Genomic DNA, 23833 nt, shown 5'->3' on the forward strand with positions numbered 1-23833 from the left:
TGTATATGTAGAAAATTTGAATGAACAAAAAGAAACTGCCAGAATATAGCAAGGTTACAGGACACAAGGTTACAAACAAAAGTCAATCACTTTCCTATATATCAACATGAACATGTAGAATTTAAAATTAAAAACACAATACCATTTATATTAGCACCACCAAAAAATGAAATGCTAAGATCTTTATGAGAAAAACTACAAAACTCTAATGAACAAAACTTAAAAAAAAAAATCCTAAGTAAACAGAGAGAAATTCGATGTTCCTGGGTAGGGAGACTCTGTTGGGATATTAATAATGGAGGCTATCCATGTATATAGACCAGGGGTATATGGGAAATTTCTTACCTACTCTTCTTAATTTGCTAAAACTGCTCTAAAAAAGTAAAAGTCACTTATAAAAAAATTTTATTTATGATGGCCATTCTGACCAGTGTAAAGTGGTATTTCATTGTGGTTTTAATTTGCATCTCTCTGATAGCTTGTGATATTGCGCATCTTTTCATGTGTCTCTGGATATTCTGTATGTCCTCCTTGGAGAATGTCTGTTCAAGTCCTTTGCCCACTTTTTAATTGGGTTGTTTTTCTTCTTAGAGTGAAGTCGTGTAAGTTCTTTGTTTATATTTTGGAGATTAAACCCTTGTCTGAGGTATCATTGGCAAATATGTTTTCCCATACAGTTGGTTCTCTTTTTATTTTAATACTGTTTTCTTTAGCCACACAGAAGCTTTTTATTTTGATGAGATCCCATTTGTTTATTCTATCCTTTATATTCCTTGCTCTAGGGGACATATCAGTAAAAATGTTGCTGCGTGGAATATCTGAGATTTTCCTGTCAATGTTCTCCTCTAGAACTTTAATGGTGTCACAGCTTATATTTAAGTCTTTTATCCACCTTGAATTTATTTTGGTGTATGGTGTAAGTTGGTGCTTGAGTTTCGTTTTTTTTTTGCACGTAGCTGTCCAGTTCTCCCAACACCATTTGTTGAAGAGGCTATTTTTACTCCATTTTATATTACTGCCCCCTTTGTCGAATATTAATTGCCCATAGAGACTTGGAGAAGTTGTAGGGAAAAGGGGACCCTAGTTCACTGTTGGTGGGATTGTACACTGGTACAACCACTATGGAAAACAGAATGGAATTTTCTAAGAAAACCAAAAATGAATATGCCTTTTGACCCAGCAATTCCACTGCTAGGATTATATCCTAAGAACCCTGAAGCACCAGTTCAAAAGAACCCATGCACCCCAATGTTCATAGAAGCACAATTTACAATAGCCAAGAGTTGGAAGCAATCTAGGTGCCCGTCAGTAAATGAATGGATCAGAAAACTATGGTACATTTACACAATGGAATTCTATGCAGCAGAAAGAAAGAAGGAGTTACTACCCTTTGCAACAGCACGGACTGAACTGGAAAACATTATGCTGAGTGAAATAAGCCAGGCAGTGAAAGACAAACACCATATGATCTCACCTTTAACAGGAACCTAAACAACAAAACAAACAAGCAAGCAAAATATAACCAAATACAGTGAAATTGAGAACTGGTTGACAGGGACCAAAAAGGAGAGGGGAGGGAATTTCAGGGGAAAGGGGGAAGAATTCACAGGATCAAGTATAAAGGACACATGGACAAAAACTAACAGGGGTGAAAATGGAAGTGAAGTGGGCCAGGATGGGAGTAAAAGACATAAAACTGTACTTGAACAATAATTAAATAAATTTTAAAAAATTAAAGACATAGAAGTGATTCTGTAAAGGTTTCCAAGTGGCTAAATTTGGGGCAATGTAAGAGGGAGGGAGGGAAGGAGGGAGGGAGGGAGGGAGGGGAGGGAGGGAGGGAGGGAGGGAGGGAAAGGAGGAAAGGGTGAAGTAAATCAGACCGACAGGCTAGTAACAAAGGGAACAGAATCATAATAGAGAGATCCGCTCTCAGTGAACTAGCCAAACATTACTTGCCTCTAGATACACCATAGAAAATACAAAGCATCACCAACAAAATGTTCTGGCCAAAATTAATTAACCTAAATTTAAGCAAACCTTTAGATCCACTGCCCAGTTTAATGGAACTACAAGAGATTAAGTAGCAAATTAAATGACATCTTGAGAAAACAATAATAAAGATCCACAAGACAAATGTCTGAGTTGCCTTAAAAAGTTGTTACGAAAAAGAAAAAAGGGGGGCTATTATTAAATAAAAGATATAAGAGGTATAATATTCATGTTGGATGTATGATCTCCAAATGGATTAAATAATCCACAAAAGATGATCTGGGACAAGTGAGGAAATGTGAATATACATGACGATGTTTATATATGTAATACTTTGATCATATAGAAAATGTTCCTATGTTTCAGAAATGCAAACTAAAGTATTCAGTACTTAGTATAATACAGCTTATATTTGATTCAAATGTTTGAAAATTTTTAAAAAGTCAAAAAAGATTAGCTGATCATTTGGTCCTCCTGCACAAAAGTAAAGCAAGAAAATGCTTTTTCATAATAAACAACATTAAAAAAAATGTTCTCACAGAAGAATATACTTACCAGACAGTGTAAGTCTGATAATTTTCACCACAATGACTATATGTTAAAAGCATATAGATATGGAATGCATTTTTAACGTAGTGTGGTACTAGCTTTATCCAGAAACACATAATTACTGTGATCAATACCGTAAGTTGGGCAAGGGAAAAAAAAAGGTGTGGGGGGTGGGTGGAACTTACCTTTTTTGATACCATTCCGGCACCTGCTTTGCGTTTTAGATCTCGAACTATGCTGCATTCCATCACAATAAATTCCTCCAGCTGTTTGGGATGGCATAAACTATTGAAAGGGTGACTCCAGAAAGTATTTCCATCTATATCTGCAACTAAGAATTAGCATAGACTATCAAAGAAGAGAAAGGAAGTACATTAAAATCAACAAATGTCAAACATAACTCGGGAGAGGCTGGTGCAGACAAAATGGGAAGCACCAGGTCAGCAGGACCCACAGTGGCAGTCTACTCTCCAGAGTCGTCATTTACCCCACGAATCAGTCCCAATTTCTCGCAACACGAGAGGAATCCCAGGCACCAAACATACCTTAAGTCATTATTATCATCAGAAGGCAACAGAGCTCAGTGACTTTAATGTAAGGTCAGAGCCAGTCAGTTGTATAGTTTTCATGTGCTAGCATTATATTTAGAAACACTGTCAGTCATCTTAGGTACTTTTATAAAAAAATTCAGTTTTACCTGACATATGTTCATCCAATACTGTACAAAAAAACCCTTTGACTGATAAATTCTAATCTAATTGACAAAGATAATAAATGACTTTCTGGAGAAGAGCAAAATAAACTCAATTTTTTTTAATAACAGAAAACTTACACTACAGGAAATACTGAAAAAGAAAAAATTAAGAGATGCAAACAAGTACTAAGGAGACACCTATCAATGCGGGGTATTCTTTGAAAAATAGTTTTTATAGCCCTGGCTGGTGTAGCTCAGTGGATTCAGTGTGGCCTGTGAACCAAAGGGTCGCTGGTTCGATTCCCAGTCAGGGCACATGCCTGTGTTGTGGGCCAGGTCCCCAGTAGGGGACGCATGAGAGGCAACCACACACTGATGTTTCTCTCCCGCTCTTTCTCCTTCCCTTCCCCTCTGTCTGAAAATAAATAAATAAAATCTTTTTAAAAATACTTTTTCTAACAGACTGTTAAAAATTATGTATAATAATGATGAAATGAGTTAAAATTCATATTTAAACTAAGTGTTCTACTGGATTATAAAAAATCAAATGTTCCAAACTTTAAAATATTTGCTATACACTAAAATTTGGCAATGAACTTAAATAATTAGTCACAAAAGTAAACTGAGGTAAATAAGTCAATTTCCATAAAAATAAATGGCATAAAACCAGTAAGTTTTTGAAAGTTCACAGAATTATTTCTTCAAGTGAAAACTACAAGGGCGGCCCTGGCCAAGCTGCTCCTGTGGTTGGAGCATCATCCAGGCACCAAAAAGTGGCAGTCTGACCCCCATTCGGGGCGCACACAGGGGGCGACCGATCCATGTTCTTTCTCTCTCTTCCTGTCCCCACTGCTCTAAAATCAGTAGGTACATCCTCCAGTAAGCATTAAAAAAAATACAAGAGTTAACTTACCAAAAGTTTTAACATTGCAGTGTTTTATAAGAATTAAATAATAAAAATGTTAAACAGTTTTTCATAACAATATTATTGAAAATGTTTGATGAATTACAACATAAATATTACAGCTTGCTAGACAGAACTGTCAAGGCAAACAACTCCTACAACTTACCTTGCAGGGTGTCTGGATCTATGAGATGGATGGCGCTGGTTACACGAATACACACACAAATCTGGTTCATATTTCCCAGGCTTTGTGCCAGTTTTGGAGACAGACAAACAACATTATCCTGGACATAAGAACTAACATTTAGAGTGAAGCAAATACTAAGTAACAGTCTCCAAAAAACACTCACACTGTAAACCTGATCCAAGTGCATCTGCCCAAACTGAAACAATGAATTTTTAATTCTATGTATCGACAAAGTACCTAAACAAAAGAATCTTTAAAATAAGCCATACTTTCTTAAGATATTTGTCTTAATAAAAATGCTATAATGTTTTTTGAGATCCTATTCACCAAACTATTAAGTTATTTCAATTTAGTTTAAGTGTGAATGCTTATCACCCTATGTTAATAGTGTATATTCTAAGCAAAGTACTAATCATCAAGAGTGATTTTCTAAATCTACTAATGACTTCCTTCAATCTCCACAAAAAACAAATTTCAGGAGAGCCACATGTTTCTCTTTCAAGGCTACACATAACAATATATAATCATATATTTAATGCCCCCAAAAGCAGACTTCTATGTGTACACTGGGAAATTACACCAGCAATGGGGTTATCTGTTTTTAAACTGCATTAAAACATAAAAGAATCTGGGTTACATTTTAAGCTGTATCCATTTACAATCATAGGCTCCTCCACTGAAAAGACCTGTTGTGCATCCCTAACAACATCTTGTCCAGTCCTTTCTTTTTAACTTAGTCTCCAAAGATTGATGAAAATACTCCTTTAAATTGTGTATGCATCCAGGGACTTGTATGAATCGCTCACAGCACTTAATAATCAAGGCCTTAAATAGGCCCTTCACCTAAATTTATATTTCCCAGGCTCTGCAGCAGTAAAATGTTCAGTTCTAAACTAGGGTTTTGCAAAATATGTCCCTCAGGCCAAATTTGGTCCAAGTCCATCTTATAAAGTTTTGCTGGAATACATCCTCAGCTATTCATTTATCTATTATCTATGGCAACTTTGTAAAACAGCAACAGCTGAATGGATGCAAAGGAAAATACCTGGCCTGAAGTTGAAAATGTTTACTATCTGCCTCTTCCAGAAAAATTGTGCTGACCCTGTATTAAGCCATCATTTCACCCCTCGGTAATGTACCCTATCATAAATTAGTGGTGACAGCTTTAAAGCTTACGAATCACAGACCTAGGTACGAATCCTGCCTTCATCATTTTGTAGTAAGGTAACTTTTGTCAAGTCATCTACCCTCCCCAAGCTTTGATTTCCTCATCTTCAAAATGACAGTATAATTCACCTCAGTTATAATGAGATGTAAAGAGGTGAAATACACTCAAGCACAGTGGTACCTCAGTACTCATCATTAATTTGTTCTGGTACTCATGATGAGTGCCGAAACCAACAAGTACCAAATGATAAGGAATTTTCTCTTGCAGAGCAGCATCGGGACTCATACAAGTTCTAGCAAGTACAAGGAGTCCTGAGCAAGTGCCAAGTGCCGAAACATTTTTTTTTCTTGTCAAAATGCATCAAGTACAGGGTGTGATGAGTTCTGAGGCCAACAAGTACCTGAGATATAACTATACTTAGATATTAAGTTATATGGAATGCTCACAATAAATTATAGCACTTATCATTATTAGTGATTTAAATATCAATTATAAATTCCTATATGACAGAGATCTCTAGATACACAATCCTTCATACACAGCGTTCTATACAATAAATCCTCAATAACAATTTGTTGAAATTTTAATCCACTTCTGTTTTTAAAGCAGGGTTTTACCTTAGTACAATTAAATAAAATGATAAACTACATTTTAAGTGTTATTAAGATTATGTTTTTAAATCACAAAAATGATTCTATGGCCTCATTTCCACAATACTGTTTAGTTTCATCCTGCCAAAATCCAGTTTGAACATATTCCAAAGTGGTTCACTGATATTTATTTTAATGTCATTTCCTGTATTCAAAGTTTCATAGCATTGTCCTATGTCCACTAGGATCACAAATTTTAAGGAATAAGGACATTAAAAACTGAAACCGGCCTTTTAATTAGTACACCAAAATAAAGGGTATGCCAATTTTAATTTTAAGCATAATTACTTTTAACACCTTTTTAACATAGCTGAGTGTGTTAGAAATCACTTAAGGAAGTTATTCTAAATTTTTAACCAACCCCAGAAGGAAACCAGGAACTAGTAATTACATATAAACCAATTAATTACTTGCACTCTTATAGACACAGATTAATTAAATAAGAGAAAGTACCTTGCATATTGGAACAATTTCCACAGAAAAAGTGCTTTTGTAATTGTATGTGTTATTATGGATATCCTGAGAGATCAGTCTCTGTGAAGCTTTGTACCTATTAAGAGAAAAAGTTAACAGCAATAAAAAGACAAATGCCTTATTTGTACAGTCTCAGAATATCAAATTTCACCCAATCAAATCAGCATCAAAGGTCTGAAACAGCTTCCTGACGTCTGCTATGGTGAAGCCTAATTTCATCCGAACCTTCACCAATATGACTACACCCTAACTATCTTCAACGTTATCTACTAAAAATCTCCAAAACGTGCCTTGCCTCAGCCAATCTAACCTATAAACAGCATCCACTAAAAGCTAAACTAATGTCCACAAATCTTTGTTCACACTCATCACACTTTTCGATGTAAACTTTACCTTTGAAAATTTCCCATTTTAGGTGCTGAAGTCTTTCCTCCTCCATTAAGCTTTCCCCAAAGCCCTCTACCCCATCTTTCTTCCCTCTTATTTAAAAATGTTCAATCAATGGTTCAGCACTACAGTGCCTGTTACCACAGAGTGAGGTGCACAACCCCAAAGTGATTCTTACATGCTCTTAGGCTAATACTTCCCTTAGAGTGACAAAATCCAGCAAACACTTACTAATTGTGAGAGTATGCCTACTAGATTTAAATGTATTAGCATGAGAGGCTGTCTCAGTCTGAAGAATAGACAGGAATACATCCACTCCCAGGTCCTGGGGCTTAATCACGTTTCAGTTCAGAACGTACCTACAGGGGACTGTACACTGAAGGAACTCTACCATCTTCTGAGCGTGCTGCTTTGAAGAATAATAGAAATCCAGTCCATCTAAAAACAAAAGCCACATGAATGTAATTCTGCAAAATAAGATTATCTTCTACTAACATGACTATATAATAAATTAAATGTGTACTAAAAATCAAATTATCAGAAAATACATGTGTAACAAATATATTAAATACTTAATATAAATATATTATATACTAACATGACTATACAACAAATTAAATGTGTACTAAAAAGCAAACTATCAGAAAATATATTGTATGTATTAGGGGTATCATATAAAACAAATTATTTAACAAATTCAGACAAGTGCTAACAAAAATAAGATTCATAATTTAATTTCAAACATAATAATACTTAAGGTCAACTGGAGGGGAGAAAAACACTAAACTCCAGGACACAGAAGGATATTTTATGTAGTAAATGGGACAATTTACCAAGAGAACAATAGAAATGCACCTAATAACAGCACTGAGATGCAGAAACAAAAACTATTAAAAAAAATTAAGAAATGTTAACACATGCACAATCATTGTGGGGGACTAGTATAACACCAAACTGACCAAAAATAGGAAGGATTCATAAACTGAATTATATAGAAATTGAATCCATAATATAACGATTTAATAACAAACTATCAAGATTAATTTAATTGAAATTACAGAACATGGTCTCAAGAAATAATACATACAATTTTTAAAAATTCGAAGAACATTTATAAAAAAGAATATTCATAAAATAATTATATACTAAGATTTTTTAACTTCAATAAATTCAAAATTGTATAAATTACTAGATAACACTATTTGATCACAATGCAGCATGAAAAATCAGCAATAAAATGAAACTAAAAGCAAAACCACCTGCTAAGAAATGTTTAGAAATATTCTTCCAAACAACTCAGTAACTGGGAAACTAAAATAACCCAGAGTAGCTAAAACAATTATAAAGATAAAGTTATCAGGAACATGATACTTCCCAATTTCACAACTCAGTAGCTTTAAGTAATCAAGACAGTGTGGTTCTGGCCTGAGGATGGGTATGTACATCTATGGAACAGACTCAAATTCCCAGAAATAAACCCTTACATTTACAGTCAACTGATCTTTGACAGAGGATCCAAAGCAATTCATTTGGGAAAGGACAGTCTTTTTCCTGAGAAAGTAGGATACCCATGTGAAAAAGATGAATTTAGACCCTTCTCTCACACCATCAACAAAAAGTAACTCAAAAGGGCTATTAACTTAAAGCCTAAATGTAAGAGCTAAAACTATAAAATTCTTAAAAGATATACAGATACCATTAAGAAGAAGCATCACATTTCTTGATTTCAAAATATATTACAAAACTACAGGAATGAAAACAGTATGGTATCAACAGACAGTCCTATAGACCAATGGAACAAAATAGAGGGTCTAGAAATCAATTCGCACATATATAGTAAACCGATTTTAAACAAGAGAGCCAAGAATACACAATGGGGAAAGGACAGTCTCCAACAAATGATATTGGGAAAACTGAATATCCATATGCAAAAGTGTGAAATAGACACTTGTCTTACACCATACACAAAATCAACTCAACTCAAATTGAGACCTGAACTATAAAACTCCTAGAAGAAAACATAGGGAGAGGGAAAGCTTTATGACATTGGTGTTGGCAGTGACGTCATGGCTATGACACCAAAAGCACAGGCAACAAAAATAAAAATAAACTGGGAGGAACTACATCAAACTAAAAAGCTTCTGCATAGCATAAGAAACAATCAACATGATGAAAGGACAATCTAAAAAAATATAGGAGAAAGTAATTACAAATGGGACTAACCTAAAAGGGATTAATCTCCAAAATATATTAGGAACTCCTACCACTCAATAGCAGATCTAATAACCCCACTGCAACATGGAAGCAGAACTGTAGGAGACATTTCCCTAAAGAAAACATGAAATCGCCCACAAATACCTGAAAAATGCTCACTGTCACTAATCAGGAAAATATAAATCAAAACCACAATAAAATATTTAAAATAAAAAACATAATTAAGAAATAAAACTATCACTGTTAACACATAACTGTTTACCTAAAAATTAAGAGTATCAACTGTAAACTACTAGTGATATTATGAAATTTCAGAAAGATCAACATATAAAATCAATAGCTTTCTAATATATTAGCAACAATGAATTAGAAAACATAATGAGAAAGTTGCTATCTGCAATAACAAATAGTACAGAGTAGCTCAAAATGCCAACAAGGAACTCAAAATCTTTATGAGAAAAACTATAAAATGTTACAAGTATAGGAAAGAATTGAGTAAGTGTAATTATGCATCAAACATGGTTCTTAATGCTTCACACATTATTTAATCTTCGCAGTATTCCTATGAGGGAGGCGCTATCATCATCCCATTTTCTTGATAGAAAAACTGAGGTCAAAGAAGTTAAAGAACTTCCCTGAGGTCAGACAGCAAAAACCTGATGGGACAGAGATTCGAACCGACAAAATCTGGTTTTAGAACCCATGCCCTTACTATCAATCAAGTTTTGAAAAAAAAAAAAGGAACTAGTAAGGAGTACACATTATAAAGTATCATTTATATACTGTGGTAGAAGCAGTGAGACAAAATTAACAAGAAGTGAACCACGTATATAAAGGAATTTAACATGTAAGAATAAGGAGATATTTCAAATCAGTGGGGAAAAGAGACAATTTGGTAGTAGGTTTTAAGACAATGCAAGTTAATTAACTTACTGGGAAAAACTCCTACCATGTAAGATTAAAGATCCAAAAGTAAAATATAAACTATAATTTACTTTTTAAAAAATAATCTTGGAGGTGCACCCGGCTAGCTCAGTCAGTAGAGCACAAGACTCTTAAAAAACAATCTTGTGAGTATAGAAAACTTTCCCCTGTGAGACACAAAAGTCATAAGCCATAGCTACATAACTAAAGAAGGAAAATTAATAAGACATTACACACTACAAAAAGTGTGTGCTCTTTCAGGCTCCTGCTCGAAAACATGCTCCCAAAGGCATTCGCACTCTACACACGTACACACACGCATAAGTAGTGAGACTGACATCCTGAATAACGTGAGGAAAAATACATTATGAAGAACAGGTTAATCACATTGGAGAGAAACATAAATGGCTAATACACATATGCAAATATTAACCTTCATTAGTAATCAAGGAAATGCAAAATAAAACAAGATGCCATTACTTTCTCCTTTAGAACAACAAAAATTAGAAGGCTAATACAATCTTACGCAGTGTTGGCAAGCATTTGGGGAAAATGTAAACTCATAAGTCATGGGACTGTAACATGGCACTATTTTGGAAGACAACCTAGCAGTACACATAAAATTTGGTATTAGCATACTCATCTAGCAATTTCGGCTCAAACTCAATGCCACAGAAAAACCACTAAATAAACAAACACACGGGCATTTATGTCAGCATTTGTTTGCTGCAGCAAAAAAGAAAATGAAACATCTTATAAGCCAACTACTATATTTTGCATGTATAATGAGCTCCCGTGTATAATGTGTACCCACGTTTTTGTGCGTATTATACACGGGATTATCATGGCCATGCCATGTAATCGTAATACTCAGGTACAATGCACATCCTTATTTCTCCCTCAAAAATCTGGGCAAAAAAAATGCACATTATATGTGGCAAAATATAGTAATAGGAAATAACTAATTAAAGACATTGATTAATAAGCACACACATGAAGTGGTAAAAAATAATGAAATAGAATCACATGCAATGAGATGGAAAGGTTTCCAAATATATAATGTAACATGTTGAAGTCACAGAATATTTCAGAATTATCCCACATGAGGGAAACCAATTACGTCACAATGTACACAGAGAGTACACAGCACACTATCTTGTTTTAAGGGGCTACCTCTAGGAATGACAAGTAGATAAAAGGGACCCGGTCATCCTTTATTCACATATTATTCCAAGTTGGAATTTTTATGATTATGATTTTTAAAAGTTACAAATACACAAACAAACAACACATTCATTTAAATCAAACCAAGAACCACTGTTCTTGGGGATGGGGGCAAGGGGGACATTAACTCCTCTGGATAAAAAAAAAGAGGGGGTGGTTAAACTTATATTTTTGGTTTTGAAAGTGACTGCAAAGTATGTCCCGAAATGTATCCATGTCTTTTACTACAAAAAAAAATCTGTGAGGATAATTCTGCCACAGTGATGAACAATATAATTGTTTAGCTGCCTTAGCTAGAATATTTGGATCTCCTTATTCCCAAGAGTTACTCAAAACAAAGTTACCAGGTACAAAGGGGTACTTATGTTCCTGGGAGGTAGCCAGAGTCAGACAATAGGTTAAACAGGCAGCAAGATTCTGTCTCACTGCTTCTAGCACAGTGTATAAATTATACTTTATGATATGTGCCCCCTACTTCTAAAACCAGAGTCACTAAACTATGCTTCACCAACATAGACTATTAACCTCTACAGATAATACTCAGGTCAGATACAAAGCCTACAAGATTTTCTTCAGGCGACATAACTGATACTCATTTTTCCTCTGAATTTAAAGATCAGGACCACACTTCTAAGCACTTTTCTCAAGATATGCAAGATCAGTGATTAAAGGGTTCTGACATCATTTCAAATGCCTTTACGTTTTAACTCACCATGAATCTCTTTAATACGAAGTGTATTCTGAGACATTCCATATTTCAAAATTAACTGTTCCAGGTAGTAGAAAGTTTTTTTGTGCAAAGTCTAAACATAAATACAATATTAGATTAATAGATGAAATGCAAAGAAAAGCCACCCGTAGATATGGCACATTGGTTTTTAAAACTAAAATCATTTTTACAGATGATCTACAATTATTACATTGTAGAAATTATCACATTTCTCAAGGTGAATGCTCCAGAGACCTAGACTATCACGGGAGCATTAAGAATTTAGAAAAAAGGAACAAGAAAGGAGGTTTTATTAGCTGCTTGTAACTGACAAAGAAAAAACACGAGCTGGAGGATTCACTCATCATCCTTCTCTCATCACCTTTTGCCTGACTTGGACCACGGCCTTCCAGAAATCCTTAGCTTCTACTCTATGGCAGTCTCCACACATTTGGGGCTGAACAACATAATCCACCACGAACACTTGCTGAAGGATGGCGCCATTCATCACCTGATTAAAAAAAAAAAAACAACAATCATGCTACTTCATTCTTTCCATTTAGTTACAAGTATTTTCCTTAAAAAGACACTTTAATGTTTAACTCAAAATATTTTTCCATGATTGCTTTGAGAATATCAATAATAAATCAGTTCAATGTAAAGTCACAAGTTATACTATTTCAAGAGAGACATATAGGTTTAATTCATAAGACTGACTATATTAACATTTCAAATTTACCTTTAGTTGAAGCGCTTGTGAGGATTTTTTTGCAGATTTTTTATATCTATACTTATATATATATTTGTATATGTGTGTGTATATATAATTTATCCTCAGAAGAAAAAATAAGACAAAAAACTATCAAAAAAGACAACATTCCTAATTTGTTTCCAGACACAGCCAATCACCTGAAATCGCCGCGGGAACTTTCGAAACGTACACATTCCTGTGTCCCACACCCAGCGAACCGACTCTAGCTCTGTTACTGTGAGTTGCGATAACCAGCCAAGTCTGAGAAGCACTGCCCTCGCTCATGTTTTCACTTCAATTTTTTTCTAATAAAGTAACTTTGAAAACATGACCTTAGCCCCCTAACCATAAGCCATAAGCAATGGATGCTATTATGAGTGACCTGATCATCTATGCTGATGATCCAAAAGAAAACAAGGAGTTAAAATTAAGAGTGTATTCATGTCCTTTTAAGCTATCAAGTCATAAAATAACTTACAAAAAGCCCCTTCACTTTCACTACCTACACGTTAACCACGCTGAGAAATTATGCACGGCTTACCTCTTTCTGAACAGTCAGTTTAACTTTGAGTCTCTTAGAATGGGGCTCAGTCCAAACAAAGCCCGCATCTACAAGCCGGACCTTCCAAGAAACACAAACAGAAAAAAATTGAGTTCCCTTATGAGGAGAAAAACATAAAAGAACAATTCATTAACAAATAAATTTCATGAGATGTTTAAGGACTCTGTGATTAGTATCACTACCCAATACAACCAGTAAAAAAAAAAGTATCATAAAAGGTATGGCAACAAAAACAGCAAATAAAAGGACAATCTAAGAACTACATTAGTACAACATGTATAATTCAAGGAAAAATGAAATACTACTTGCATAGGAAAAAAATAAAAACCCTTTCCTTAAAATAGTATACTATGCTTTGAATGGATCTTCTTTTTGGACATTACACTTTTTATAAAGAAGCAAAGATGCTGTGACCTCATCATCCACCAGAAATCTCGTAAACACAAGTTTCTACTTGAATTATCTAATATTAAAGTGTGTGGCTTAATCAAAAACAAACAAACAAACAAATATTCACTAGAGAGCATCTCGTGCACTGAATATGGCAGTGCACTGCTAAATAAGCAGGACCAGCAGAGGCAAGAACAGTTGACTGTATGTGAGAGGCTGAACAGAGCTCAATATCGCTGAAGTTGATGTTTTGAAGAAGGAGGTGAGAGAATAAGAATGGAGGTTGTTTCAATAATATGGGCAGGAGTTATAAGCAAGCTGAACTGGGAAGTACTAAAAATAACAGAAGCAAAAAGATCCAAGAGCTATTTAACATATAAAATCTATAGGATTTAATATCCAGATATGGCAGGTGGAAAAGAACAGATTTTACTGGGTTGGCCAAAAGTCTATTTAGCTTTTCTGTAAAATAAAAGATACATTTTTCATTTCACCAATAACTTTATTGATTTGGATATTTTGAGTATGTTGCCTATCCCCCATGTGGTATAACACTGATTGTTCTTAATTAATGTGTCAATTTGATTGCTGCCAACTTCAGCTGGTCTACCTGACCGTGAAGCACTGTCCAGCAGAAACTCCAGCGTGAAACTTCGCAAACCACTGTTGACACATTCAAACAGTCAGAGCCTTCTCCATACACTGCACGAATCTTTTTTTTTTTTGCATTTCAGTTGCACTTGTACCTTTCTTGAAATATTAATGTATAATATGCCAAAAATGTTGCATATGTTCTTCCATCTTCAATATTAAAATGGCTACACAAAAATTCACCAATTTGTTAAGTTTTTTTTAATGTACACTGATATGACAGCTGTCATAACACAATCTAACAAAATTGTTTCAAATGAAGTTAAAGACAACCAAGCACTACTAGAGCCACCCTATGGAAAAAATCAAATGAACTTTTTGGCCAACCCAATAGAATAATGCTCAAGTATCCAGCTTGGGCATCTAGATAATACTATTTTTCTGACACAAAGAACAGATTTAATAGGGAAAAGATGCTGCGTTTGGTTTCGGACATTTGCATTTAAGAGGATTAATCTATGAGATATCCAAGTGAACATGTTCAGTAGCTAACAAGACATAATACTTAGTCTGGAATTCTACGGAGAAATCTGAGCTCCAGATAACAGATTTGAGAGACATCAATGGGCAGGTGATAATTTAACTAAGCCCTGTCTGGTGAGAGCTAGACTAGTTAGTGTAGCTGCAGCACTCCAGGGTAAGACTCTCCTCATACCACTAGGCTCCCCGCTAAAGCAAACCCTAGCAGCACACACAGAGGGTGACAGGCAGCTTCTGTTCCCTCAGTCTCCATCCGCAGGGGTTGAGAGGAAGCCCCACGGGCACGAAGGCTGCCTTTTACTCAGTTTCCAACCTCCATCTGCAGAAATGGAGGAGGACCCTTGACCTCCACTTCACCAGTGCCCAACAGTCTCACCAAACTGTCTGTCCTCAGACAACCAGGACTAGTCAACTTTATTGGGCCCTTTATCCTTTTTTACTGCAGTCCCAAATACCTCAGTCACCCCTCATCATCCACACCCCAAACTCCATATGGTTCCACATATTCCTTATTCTGTCCCATCTAACACTCTGGAACTCAACAATCACTATCAACAAAACCTCCTAAATCCCCAAACTTTTCACAGAACATTCCCTTTACCTTCGAAATCTCGATTATATACAAGGTCTGTTTGGGAAAAGCCCAGCCATTGTTAATATAATGAGAACAGTTTGCGCAACATTGGTGTGAACTGGCAGCCAAACAGAGTGGACTGGAATGTGCACATGTATGAACAATAACGACTTCACTGTACCAGTCAGAAGGGGCAGTGGATGCCACTGAGTGAGCACATGCACTGTAAGGTCATCACATTCAAAATGACTGAGCAGATCAACAAATCTGCATTAAGCATTATTTTGCATTAAGCTCAAACATTCCTCCATGGAAACAATTCAGATGATACAGAAGGCTACAGCTATGGACAACTGGTGATTGGCAGCTTCATCATGACAATGTGCCCACTCATGCATCATGTCTCATACAGAGTTTTTTGGCAAAACATCAAATCACCCAGGTGACTCAGCCCCCCTACAGCACAGATTTTTAAGCCCCACAACTTCTGACTTTTCTATAAACTCAAATCACCTTTGAAAAGGAAGAGATTTCAGATCAACAAGATTCAGAAAAATATGATGGGCAGCTGATGGTGACTAGGAGAACTGTGTGAGGTCCCAAGGTGCCTACTTTGAAAGGGACTGAGGCATCATTGTGCTGTGTACAATGTTTCTTCTATCTTCTTCAATAAATGTCTCTATTTTTCATTTTGCATGGCTGGATACCTTCTGGACAGACCTCGTACATTGTTCCTCTGCAGCTAATTAAAGTAATGACTGATACTTTTCTCACTTTCCTCCCATTATTCGACCATGAGCCACAGAGGTAACCTTCTTGTCCTTAAACCACTTATTCCAAACCATTCTCCCTGCCTCTTCCTAAAATACAGCCAGGTTTAAACCTGAAGTCTTGGGACTATGTCACCACCTCTTTTTATTTTGTTTTTAATTTTTAAAAAGATTTTACTTACTTCTTAGAAAGAGGATGAGGAAGGGAGAAAAAAAGGGAAAGAAACATCTGTTGATTGCCTCTGATGTGCTCCCAGTTGGGGTCCTGACCTGCATGCAACCCAGGCCTGTGTCCTGACTAGGAATCAAGCCGGCAACCTTTTGGTTTCTCAGGCCAGCGCTCAATCCACTGAGCCACACCAGCTAGGGCTTTTTTTATTTTTAATTTGTTTTTAACCACCTCTTTCTTTGTTAGTCATCTATTAGTCCTTGGGTCACTGCTTTCATTTCTCACAGATTTTTAGATCCTGGATCAGTCACTCTTTTCCACAATATTAATATTTAATGATTTCAATATCCTCATAAATAATCCCCAAATACCTTAGTCTCTCCCTTCTTTTTGAGTTCCTTTCCCCACAAGATCTTGTCCTTCTTCCTACTTGTAACTAACTGAATCTCCCACCCCAACCCCTTCAATTCCAAACATCTGATTATCATCTACATTTTCAGCTCATTCTCTCTAGTCCTGGACACTAAAAACCCTTCAATCTACTGAAATCCACAAATTGTTCATCCTACCACCTTTCCACTATCTCCCATCCCTCCTTATCTACTCATTTCTATCCTATCCCAGTTTAATTTCAAGATCAATCCTCACTCGTTCCCATGTATACACTCAATTGCCTAGGTCCCTCTCTCACTTTACCTTACTCATCTGGCTAAATCATGTTGGTTAAATCCAGTGATCTGCCTGCTCTATGCCTTACCTATGCAGATGATGGGGCTAGAGAAATATACACACACACACACACACCACACTATTCTTTAAGTTTATAACAGTAACTCTCAGCCCTGCCCAGCAACCATCCATCGTTCTGGTACCCTTTCCCACTTGCCCAGAGGTCTATTTCATACCTTCCCCTCTTCTCAAACACCTGATAATAGATTTTCCCTCAATAACTACTGCCCACCCATCTGTCTTCACAATTTTAAAAAAAAGAGGAGAGATTTTCCAGAAGCTACCACATGCCAACACTTTTCCATTATCATAAATGAAATGTCTATGCTCCTGTTATCAAGACCAACCTCTAGAATGCCCTGATAGAGAGCAGAGATCTTTTCTGTTCTGTGAAACAGTCCAGGCTCCCAAAAAAGGCTGGTAAAGACTAAGTGCCAAGTATTTGTGAATGAACAAAGAAAAGTATTCTTCCACTGGTATGCTACACCCTATCACTTTCCTACTTCTCGAGGACATCTCCCAGACAATTCTTCTGCATCTTTGCAGTTTTACAAATGTTTCCCTCTATACCTTATTATTCCAGGACACCTTGCAAATATACTTAACATCTCTCATCTTAAGAACTGTGACCTTGACCTGGCTGGTGTGGCTCAGTCAGCAGGAGCAGCATCCCATAAACCAGTCAGGGCATATGCTTATGCTGCAAGTTCAGTCCCCAGTTGGGGTGCATATGAGAGGCAACCAATCGATGTTACTCTCTGACATGATGTTTCTCTCCCTCTTTATCCCTCTCCCTTCCACTCTCTGTAAAAATCAATTAAGCATGTCCTCAGATGAGGATTTTAAAAAAAGAAAGCAATGTGTCCTTTTTAAAAATTTTGGCTAACTTCTTTATTGTTGACACTGTTACAGATGTCCCCAATTTCCATCCTCTTTGTCCCCCTCTGCCCAGCCCAGCTCCAGCCATCACCACACTGGGCTCACCAGACATTTGACAAAAGCCTGAAGTATAAGAGCAAAAAGACCAAGTTATACAAAAAACAGACTCCAGAGAAAAAAGACAAAGAGACACAGAGAGAGACAGACAAATCAGGAAATAGAAATGTTTAAAAAAAAAACAACTATTAACAAACCCTCAGAATACATCAAGACTCTGAAACTTAAAAAATATTAGTGCTGGGGGAAAAAATCAATACAAATACAGAAAGATAAAGATAAGAAAATTGCCAGGAACACAAAAATAAAAGACAAAACACAACAAAATGAAGATTTAAAACAATACACAAGGAAAAAGACAAAGTTGAGCAGTAATTTCATACATATATTTTCCCCCAAAATTATTGCAGGTTAAGAGGTTCCTGATAAATGACTGACAAATTTGACTCTATATTAAATCTTTTAAAGCAGACTTATTTTCATTTCCATAAAAAAATATATATATTTGTCCTGCCTGGTGTAGCTCAGTGGACTAAGTGCAGGCCTGTGAATGAAATGGTCACTGGTTCGATTCCCAGTCAGGGCACATGCCTGGATTATGGGCCAGGCCCCCAGTGTGGGGTACGCGAGAGGCAACCATACATTGATGTTTTTCTCTCTCTCTCTCCTTTCCTTTCCCTCTCTCTAAAAATAAATAAATAAAATATTTTTTAAAAAAAGAATATATTTAACTTTAAACATGGAACAACATTTATAGTGGAATACTTACCAACAATAACATTTAATAGTAACTTTTGAAAAACCTACTTATACAAGGATTTACCAAAAATGAGAGATTAAAAAGATATTCCTACAAAAAATTTTTCAGCTATTTGACCTACCTTACTCAGAGGGGCTTTAATTTTTTTCAAACACAGAGCAAGAAGTTCTCTGGATTCTAATGCACACTGTATCCAAGTTCCTGGTGGCTGGAAATATCTGAGAGAGAAGACAATATCCTGAACCCCAGGATCTCTCAAGGAAAAATAAAAATTCCCATCTGCATATGCAGATATAACACTGATTATTAACCAAATATAATAACCCACAGTTAATCTAAAGCACTCAACCCAAATATATTCTAATAGTTCTAAAAAACTTTCCATTAGACCAGTAGCTTTACTTAAAAAGGTAAAATTCTGGGCATTTGCAAAAGCCGAGCTGCAAGCACCATAAAAATTCTAGTGTAGATGACAAAATGACCAAAAGTTCCTTGAATCTATACTCTGAAAAGCAGGTAAAAATCATCTTAAAATGCCATTAAAATGATTTATAATGTATACCTGTAATGCTTAAGAACTGCTTATTTCTCACAAAGATAAATTAATACCTCATACTATGTACCAGAATAGTTCAGATTATTCACCTATTTAAATTCCTTTTCCAAATTTTAGCTGTAAAATTCAAGTTTTTAAATCTTACATAGCATCTAAGTTAAAACTGAAATCCTTCATGCATGTACTCTAAGTTTTTTAGCCCAGCCCACCAGGACTTAGGACAATGCTTATCACAGAGTAAGTGCCCAATAAAGGCTTGTTAAATACCGAGTACTTCTAAATGTGTTATGTGAGTCCTTTTTCTTTTTTAGCATACTTTTAAAGGTTCATTCAAAAATATTACACAAGTTGCTTTGATATAAGCATGCTTTTCAAGTTAGAAAGGGCTTCATGTATCATCTAATGAAGCCCCTTCAGTCTGATGAGGAAATTAATGCTTAAAGAGGTTAACAGTCAAGAGTTTTAAAAAAGCTAATTTGTGGGAAATCCAAAACAAACTAGGTATCCTGATTCTTTGTCCAGTGTTTTACTCTACCATGCTTTTAAGAATAGCAAACAGTTATAATAAATTAAGCTTCACATTCGCAACGCCTGCAAACTATAATCCCCCTGAAACAGCACAAACTTTCATGTGTTTATACAGGAGTATGTACAGGAGATACACTTTTCAAACGTGCAAAAACATTCATAAACCCCTCCCCCTCCACAAAAGTTAAGAACTGCTATAATCCTAACCCATTTGGGAAATCACAGGCATAATTTTACACAGTTTCATTGGGCAGTTTTGTGTTACCCAATGGCCTACAAGGCAGACATAAGCAGTTTATGGCAGTAACTGAAGTTAATAAATAAGGAATTTAAGCAATTTCAGAAGGTCTTCTGCTTTCAAATCCAGTCTTCATTTCAGACCATTACGGATATGTGAGCTTTTTTCCCCATCAACTACTGTGATTTTAGTTACAATGGGAACATTCATAGATGTAATTTGTTTAAAGACTTTGCTATATCACTTAAAACATAGGTGATTTTTTTAAATCATGCACAGCTTCTACTGACTGAGGGGGAAAAAAATCTTTCATGGTAATAACAGAAGAATGTCCTTAGTAAACTGTTCTCACTCTTACACACATCAGCTTGGTATCTATTGACTTTATATATCAAACCTATTATTCTCTTAAGAGAAACAGACCAGATTCAAATACCTCTACACTATCTTCACCAGATTAGCAGGGCAAATTAAAAAATACACTACAAAATTACAAATTCTAAAATCTTTGGCAACATCAACATGAATAAAATTAAATCTCAATCACATGCACTTTTTTCATGTACCTTGGTAACCACGGCATATCCTATACATACATCTCAACTGTAAGTAGGGTGAATAGTATCACAGCATACCTTTGGCATTGCTTGCAGAAAGATACAGAGACCTGTTTCGGAATGCCTTGACTGATGTCTACTTTACTTCTCAAACAGGCCACACAAATATTGGCAGGATTTGGACTAATTGCAACACCACATTCGCAGCACAAGCTTAAAAAAATAAAGCATAAAATTTACAAGTTAGATTTCATAAATGCACTGGTTAAATCTTAAAACTATCAAACAAACAAAATCCTCCATGTTAGGGCCATTAATATCTCTGCTCTTAAGCAGCAAATAGGAAAACAAACAATCTTCAAAGGGGCAGTAGGTAAAGAATCACCATATCTTGAGGGTTTCTGGAATTTTGGCTTTCCTTTCTTTTTTATAATCTCAGCGTTTTAAGATTCTTTACCTACTGTCCAAAGGGCCTCAAGAGTCTAAATTATTTCTAACAGTAATCAGGTGGCATTATAGGTCAAAAGTAATTTTTTAAAGCCTCAGCATAGCACAGGGACTGCCAAAACATAAACATTTACCCAGAGCAGAAAATGTTTAAAGGATGAAAAGAGTATCATGTCTAGTGACTCAGTATAACTAATGGGAGTGTCATGATCCTGGGTATACTGGGAGCAGAAAATGTTTGAGAATCACTGATGTTGTTCAAAAGAAATGTTCTATAATCTGTGATGCCCAATATGGTAGCTATCAGGCACACGTGGCTACTGAGCACTTGGAATGTGGCTAGCAAGACTAAAGAACTGAATATTTCATTTTATTTCATTGTAAGTACTTTAAATACCACATGTGGTTAACCTAGAAGAACATATGGTGAATATATTCTCTTAAGGGAAATATCTGCAGCAACAAACTTTCCAATTCTTTCACTTAGACGAAGAATTCCCCTTTTAAAAACAAAAGCGTCCCCCAATGTGGCTGGGTTTCAGACTCACTTTAACATCTTTAAATTTAAAGGGGACCGGAAAGGGGAGTGACTCACATGTGTCCAGGGGTGCGATCGGTGGATTCTGTCATATACTCCATTATGCTGTATGCCCTAATTTTAAAAAGAAAGAGATTATCGTGGGATTTGTCATTTCCCTATTCACTTTATACAAATCTTTCGTCTCTCTCTGAAGCCTCGTAACACAGCAAATAAGGAAAACCAATTCCATTTGGTAACACTGGATAAATAACTTCTTTAATACCAAAAAGAAGCGAATTCCGGAGACTCCCATCTGCAAGACGCTCTCGAGCCACTGACCTCACCTGTCACCCGGGTGCCAACCTCGGCAGGCCCAGGGCGGGGTCAGCACGGAGGCCGCTCTAACACCCTCGTACCTTGGACTGGAGGACTGGAGCTACAGCAGTCCCCGGACAGTGTCGCCGCGCGCGTGGGCCACCCACCGGATCCCGCCTCCCCCAGGTAACACTTCACTGGGACCCGGAACCCGCGGCGCGCACGTGGCCAGAGGCGGGCCCAAGCCCAGGACGTCCGCCCCACTGCCTAGACAGGGACGCCCGCGCGACAGCAGCCCTCGCTCGGTTCCCGGAACCTACTCAACAGCTCGGGGAAAGACCCAGACCTGCCGACAAACCACAACGGAAGTAAACCCGCTCCAACAACCACTAAAGCGTGCACGTTACGGTGAAGGTCTCGCGAGAGGAGAGATCCAAATCTCGCGGGCTGAGAGTCGCGAGTTAAAGGGGTGGATGGGGGCGGTGAAAGGGGAGGGTCCAGGCGAGTGGTGGGGCGGGCTGGTGGCCCGGCGGCTGCGTGGATTCGGAGGAAAAGAGGCCGGGTTCCGGCGTGCGGCGGTGCTTGACACGCATGCCCAGCAACTTCACTGTTACCTTCCTTACCGATCGGAGAAAATCGGTAAGGAAGTTAACGGGCCGGAGTTAACTCCAACCCAGCCTCGCCCACGTTTCAGATAGCCTCAGTGGGAACTTGATTTTTCGTGAAATGATTAAAAGTTATCAGTGAACACTTACACGTAGAAATTAGAGTAAACTTTGTGGAGAGTCCCTTTGTTTTGTTCACCATCGTATATCTAACGTCCGCCACATCCTAAATGCTCAAATGAGTATTTGTTGAAGAGATGAAAGAAAAAAAAAATGTAAAGCATAATTATTTGCGAAGACGTCCATGCTAATTTTAGGCCATTCCAATTGGAATGTGATTCCTGATAGTACACTTAATATTTCCTTGTAACTTCATACCTTGAGCATAGAACAGCATAGACCATGTCTAACAACTCTTTCTCAGGACAGAATTTCAAGTATTTGAAGAATACAACCGTATTTTTTCCAAGTGTTCTCATCCAAGTTTCAAGAAATAAGCAAGGTGATCTTTATAGCAGGTGATTGAAGAAGGCCTTCCAATTAATTGTAAAAACTAGTAATAATGAAGAAATAATCCAAGAAATGTTTTTCAGAATGTAAGGACATGAAATTTATGGGTTGAAAAGATGCACCATATTCTCATTAAAATGGATAAAAATAGGCATGCACCAGAGATCGTGATGCTGAGGTCCAGATCACTGGTGATGAAAGTAAGATCCTGGAAGCTGCTGGTAGAAAAAGCCAGGTCACATACATGGGATTAAAATCAGAATAGTTCCAGCAATACCAGAAACAAGCAGGCAATGAAGAAATATTTTTTAAAGATTTTTTATTTATTTATCCTTAGAGGGGAAGGGAGGGAGAGAAATATCAATGTATGGTTGCCTCTTATGTGTCCCCTGCTGGGAACTGGCCTGCAACCCAACCATGTGCCCTGACTGGGAATGGAACCACAACCCTCTGGTTCACTGGCCCACGCTCAATTCACTGAGCTACACCAGCCAGGGCTGAAGAAAAAAATTCTCAGAAAATAAAAATAGAGGGGAATTTCCTCAACTTGATAAAGAACATCAACAAAAGCCCTGCAGCTAACATTATAATCAATGGTAAAAGATCTAACGCTTTTCCCCCTGAGATTAGGAATAGGGCAAGGACGTTCGCTCTCACCGCTCCTACTCGACCTTGGGCTGGAACTTCCATCCAGCCCAGTAAGGCAAAA

At 36.8% G+C, this 23833-nt stretch overlaps 1 protein-coding gene across 9 annotated transcripts in view; it reads right to left on the minus strand.

The window, feature by feature from the left end:
* The window catches only part of NMD3 (NMD3 ribosome export adaptor), a 35079-nt gene that overhangs the window by 7268 nt on the left and 3978 nt on the right, over window positions 1-23833 (minus strand). For 2 of the 9 annotated variants that reach the window (XM_037140972.2, XM_037140965.2), the window contains exons 2-11: window positions 21770-21826; window positions 20806-20940; window positions 18970-19066; window positions 13369-13449; window positions 12459-12587; window positions 12080-12170; window positions 7365-7443; window positions 6598-6694; window positions 4306-4423; window positions 2727-2872 (exon numbers count right to left, since the gene is read on the minus strand). In XM_037140972.2, coding sequence (XP_036996867.2) covers window positions 2727-2872; window positions 4306-4423; window positions 6598-6694; window positions 7365-7443; window positions 12080-12170; window positions 12459-12587; window positions 13369-13449; window positions 18970-19066; window positions 20806-20940; window positions 21770-21813 — 1017 coding nt within the window. In that variant the 5' untranslated portion in view covers window positions 21814-21826. The other 7 variants (XM_037140967.2, XM_053657915.1, XM_037140973.2 and 4 more) reach the window with 7 other exon arrangements.

The sequence above is a fragment of the Artibeus jamaicensis genome, unplaced genomic scaffold (assembly GCF_021234435.1).
Source record: "Artibeus jamaicensis isolate MK-2021 breed Jamaican fruit bat unplaced genomic scaffold, CSHL_Jam_final scaffold_474, whole genome shotgun sequence".
NCBI classification, from domain to species: domain Eukaryota; kingdom Metazoa; phylum Chordata; class Mammalia; order Chiroptera; family Phyllostomidae; genus Artibeus; species Artibeus jamaicensis.